The following is a 5,342-nucleotide window of genomic DNA, read 5'->3' as shown; positions in this document are numbered from 1 at the left end:
CCCTCCTAAATTAAACAATCTGTGGAAAGTTTATTTTTCGCTGACGCTTACCTCAAGTAAAATGGGATTTCACAAAGCGAAAAAGACACACTCATTAGAATAATTAAAGCAGATGTATTCAATTATATATTAGNATATATATATATATATATGGTTAAAAGAGTCTTAACTAACTTCCCTCCTAAATTAAACAATCTGTGGAAAGTTTATTTTTCGCTGTTGTGTAAAGGTGATACATGACAGCCACGAACTGACGCTTACCTCAAGTAAAATGGGATTTCACAAAGCGAAAAAGACACACTCATTAGAATAATTAAAGCAGATGTATTCAATTATATATTAGCCACAGTGTTCAAATGATCCTTGTCATTTGACGGTGCATTAATAATGCAGTATAGTTCATTCAAATCACTGAAACACCACGAGCAACCGGATGGTGTTTTTCCTTCAGTCTTTGTTAAATATATTCAGTATGCATGGTTGTTTACATTGCCTCTGGAGTCTGACATTTTTGCACAGTTGTTACTCGTCAGGGAGAATACACTTTGTTTGTTCTGAGTGTAATATTCAGATGTAGCACTGAGGCGCTTTTATTGTGGAGAAGCATGCGGTGACAGTGTGACGGAGCCACAAGTACCAGGCTCACTGTGTGAGCATGACTCAAATGTTCTGTTGTGTAACGGTAAAATCACTGCTGACCCTCTCTCTTCTTGTGACGATTTCTATCATGATGCTGTTTGTCTGGATGCAGCCGCTCTCAGGGGGCGTAGATGGAGCAATCAAACAAGTGATGAGAAAATAAGTTACTACCTTTGCTGAGTGTCTAAAACAAATGATTCAAAGTTGTTTCTAAACTTCTCTCCTATTATCTTCAACAAAGTGGCTGTAATGAAACACAGATAGCGGAGAAAGAAATCTGAAGTACAGAGAGAGGAGACCGTAGTGAAGTTGAATTGTAATATATGAAATGTTTTTGTATTATAACTGACAATGGTCTTGCTTTTTTACCTGTGTGTGCTTGTTCACCTATTTGCATTTGCCTTGTTTGTTGAATAAAAAGCGTCCCATCATGAAAGAATGTCTCCACTCATAAATACCAAAATGAATACTGACTATTATGCCTTTTTTATACATGGAAAATGTAGGCAGACTGTGACATGATTTATTTGTCTTGCCTTTCAAAGGAGAAACATGACCAGAACAAGAATATAAATAATATATTGGAGATGATTCATTCGAAAAGTTTAAAGTGTGTTAAGGGTTACTTTCCTAATGCTTACACACGTTTTTACAAGTGTCATAGGACATTCATATGATCATAATCACCAAGTGTAATATATAGTTAAACGTGTAGTGCCGCTTCACACCGTGTGGTGGCAGCAGAGACTTCTGTGAATGTCTCATCTACCAATATTTACAACAAGAAGAAGAAAAGAGCCAATCACAGAGCAGGGCATCATATTAAACTGTTTAGTTTCAAACAGCTGCTCTTCTCTTAAAAACAGTTTACTTTGAGTCTGTTTTTTGAGTAAACTACAAACAGAAGCTGGCTGGATCTATTTTCACACGGTAACAATGAAGTTAACCGACATGAAAAAGCTGAAAGTGGCCGAGCTGCGGTCCAGACTGAAGGATCTCGGGCTGGACAACAAGGGGCTGAAGGCTGAGCTGCTGGGCAAGCTGTGGTCCGCGTTAGAGGCGAGACCAAGTCAACAATACGGTGATGAAAAGGAGGATAAACCTAACCTACTGAATTGCCGACCGATGACACTTTTAGCATCACCGGAGACGGTGGACACCCACCCTCCGCCCCCATCACCCCCGACAGGAGTGCTCACAGACACCGCCACACAGACAGAGGCTCCCCCCGGGCTGGCTTCACCACAACACGGATCAGCCGAGAGTGTGGTGTCGGGGTGTCAGGCGGGGGAGGGAGAGGTTGAACATCTGCTGGGAGGTGCAGAGGGTCCTGAAGAGGAAAGAGGGGCTCTGCCTTCAGAGGAGAGTATGAGCAAAGGGAGAGCTTTCTACGAGTTCAAAGAGGAGATACGATACGTAAGGTAACGCAAAGTAAGATTTGAGTTGTAGTTTTGTTAAGAACAGTACATCTTGTATTTAAGTAAAAGTAGGAGTACCAGAGTGTAGGAATACTCTGTTACAAGTAAAAGTCCTGCATTCAAAATGTTAATCAAGTGAAAGTACAAAAGTGTAAGCATCCATTTCAGAATAATTTCAGAATAATGTATATCAGAATAATGTATATCATTCGTTTAGATTGTAATTATTGATGTATTAAAGTGTTATCAAAGCTGGTAAAGGTGCAGCTAGTTTTAATCACTTTGTATACTGCATGGTGGCTTGTGAATGTTGTGTAAGCTGTAACTAGTCTTATTTAAGTGTTGTTTATATTTCACATCATTAATCCAAAGGTATAAATAAATGTAGTGGAGTAAAAGTGCACGATATACCTCTGAATTGTAGTGGAGTAGAAGTACAAATGAGCAAAACATTAAAATAGACAAGTAAAGTACAAGTCCCTCAAAAAAAAATCTACTCAGTAACTTTACACAACTGGTTTAGAATCATTTAAAAGCTTCAAGCCAAAAAAAATGCAATGTACAAGGAAGATGAAATAAAGCAAAAACAATGCTAAACTTGGTATTTAAAAATCTCTTTGAGGAATATATATGGAAAGGATGTTATAAAACAATATGCTTCTCTGTCCTTTGAAGAGCCAAATCACCACAACCTGCAGTGGAGAGAGAGGAGACGGAGGAGGAGAGTGAAGATGAAGTCAGACTAAATCCATGTAAGTCTCTGGACTTCACACATCACCTTTCTGGTGAACGGACCTAAGACTTGCACTTGGTCACAGTGTTTCAAAGTTTGATTTGTTAATTTTGTCATAAGAGCGGTGCTGAGAAGTTTTGAATACTTTCTGTTCCCGTCCCCACAGATGACGGTCACCTCCACTTTAAGGAGGGTCCTGATGGGGCCTGTGGTCAGCCGTGGTTCTGGGCCCGATTCCCCTCGCTGTGGTCGGACTGCAGGCTCACTCACGGGGTGCTGCAGGGCAGGGTGGGCTTTGAGGTGAGGCTGGAAAAGAAGTTGACTACACAGCTGCAGGAACAAGAGCACGTGGATCCCTGCGGCCTGAGAGTCGGCTGGTCTGTGGCCCACTCCTCTCTACTGCTGGGTAAGAGTCATCATTAGGTTCATGTTTGGAAGTATGATTTAAACATATTGAAACTGGAAACGTTATTTTTTTTTAAATCCCTCTCTTCTATTGCCAATTGGCTTTATATCTGCCTCTACCAGGTGTGGATGAATTATCTTTTGCTTATGATGCACGAGGGAAAAAAGTGTCAGGTGGGAAGGAGGAAGAGTTTGGAGAACCGTTCTCAGTGGGGGATATTGTTGGCTGTTATGCTGTGAGTAACACTTATCTTGAATTCTTTCTCTATTCACATTCTCTGAAACTTTACTATCTTGTCACAGAGATCTGAATTGTATTTGTTCTAATCCCGACTCTGTGTATGTCATGTTTACACATGCATGTTGTCAGTCATTCTCTTCAGACGGTGCTGTTGCGCTCTCTTTCCATAAGAACGGTCGTCTCATGGGTCAGGCCTTCTCCCTGGATGCCTCCCTGCTGCTGGCTCAGCCTCTCTTCCCTCACGTCCTCTGTAAGGGCTGCTCAGTCCGATTCCTCCTGGACCCCACAGCTCCTCCCTGGTACCCCGGCCCTCCAGGGTTCACAGCGCTGGCAGCTCTTTCTGCTGGGCAGAGGGAGCGTGCAGCCTTGCCTCCTACATCCAGAGCACAGGGCGAGGTGAGAGACAGGAGCTGGGTTTCCAGCCAAAGTCATACATGCAGAGTTATCACAGTGTTTTTAATGCATCCCTGTCACGGAAAATGTTGTTGATGAATAACATTTTTAGACTGACATCAACTCTTGAGCTATGACACTAGCATTGCTAATTTGTTTATTTTCTAGCGCTGTACCGAATAGTACCGGAGCTTCAAGGCTTCATTCATAAGTTATTATTACATATTCAATATCTAAGAATCAAACTCCTAACAACAGCGAAAGTGCAGATATATTCACTTCAAACAAGATCTTACCAACAGTAAGTGCTGGTGAATCAGATACAAAGCCTACATTAATGCAACAAATGCAATTTATTTTTGTTGTTGACAAAGTTTCTTCTTATTCTGTTGAGCTTTTTCTGCCCAGTTGCAGACAAAGATTAAGCTACACTGATAGTTTTTGTATTCTGATACGTTTCCTTTTTTTAGAATGCTAGGATTCAAACATTTGCAAAACTCTAAATTGCTGCAAAGTCTAAAAGTATAGCTGTAAAAAAAATGACATCCGGTACACACTGGTGTCTCCGACGACTTGTAAGAGTGCGGACAAAATCGCGTCACGACGACATGCCTGGCTGCAATTGTCGTCGGGACAGACACGTGGCCTGTGGTTGACGACAGCCAGGCCACTAAGATTGGACGAGAAAGACTTTTTCCCGAAGTGTTCATGCAGCCATGCGTTTACGCGAAACTCTGTGTTCACTGCGCAATGCGTAAAGTCTAACAACCGGACCCGTACGCAAAAAAAAAAAAAAAAAAAAAAAAAAAAAAAAAAAAAAAAAAAAAAAAAGAAAAAAAAAAAAAAAAAAAAAAAAAAAAAAAAAAAAAAAAAAAAAAAAAAAAAAAAAAAAAAAGAAAAAAAAAAAAAAAAAAAAAAAAAAAAGGACGGCATGTGAATACACGGGTGGGCGACTAATCATTTAGTATCTAAACACTCCAAAACAGTTCATTGAAACCTGAGAACGTGTGACAAAGAGGAGACTTATACAAGGGAGGGACCGGGAACTTGAAAGTTCTCGAAGTTACTTTACTTACTTACACAAATCGTGCACTTCTAATGGACCAGCTCTATAATCAACGGCTCCTCAGACTCTTCGGAAGAACTAGTTTAGGTCAGTCTGTGACTTCCGGGACGACGTCGTCGAGAAGGGAGACAGTGGCGAGACGTGTGTGTGTGTTTGTGGTGTGGTTCAATGAGAAAAAAAAACTATTGCAACCAGTATTCAACTTTTGTAATTAACATTTAACCTTATAAATTGTTTTCATTTCTGACCCCACAAACTGACTTTAGTGTCTATTTTCGCGTCGCGTGAGGAGACACGGGTTCGGTACCATAAGGACAACGAGCCGCATAGCGAAATTACACTCTGGCCGGGTCACCGAAAAGGGAGCTGTGAGGTCCTTCGGATTTGTAGTTGTAAATGGACTTCCCTTTGGGTTCTCTACCTTACAATTTTGGTTTGAACATTGAT

General features: G+C 40.8%; 1 protein-coding gene across 1 annotated transcript; it reads left to right on the top strand.

Moving 5' to 3' along the window:
- The first annotated feature begins 1,415 nt into the window (after positions 1 to 1,415).
- si:ch211-107m4.1 (heterogeneous nuclear ribonucleoprotein U-like protein 2) lies at positions 1,416 to 4,377 on the top strand. The gene is made up of 5 exons (XM_010788813.1): positions 1,416 to 2,060; positions 2,733 to 2,809; positions 2,957 to 3,196; positions 3,319 to 3,431; positions 3,566 to 4,377. Exons 1-5 carry the CDS (start codon positions 1,576 to 1,578, stop codon positions 3,923 to 3,925), a joined length of 1,275 nt encoding a protein of 424 aa, XP_010787115.1. The 5' UTR covers positions 1,416 to 1,575; the 3' UTR covers positions 3,926 to 4,377.
- The last annotated feature ends 965 nt before the right edge of the window (positions 4,378 to 5,342 follow it).

Source organism: Notothenia coriiceps, unplaced genomic scaffold (genome assembly GCF_000735185.1).
Source record: "Notothenia coriiceps isolate Sejong01 unplaced genomic scaffold, NC01 NC01_scaffold00032154, whole genome shotgun sequence".
NCBI lineage: Eukaryota > Metazoa > Chordata > Actinopteri > Perciformes > Nototheniidae > Notothenia > Notothenia coriiceps.
The sequence above is the reverse complement of the archived record's forward strand: the minus strand, read 5'-3'. Positions and strand labels throughout refer to the sequence as shown.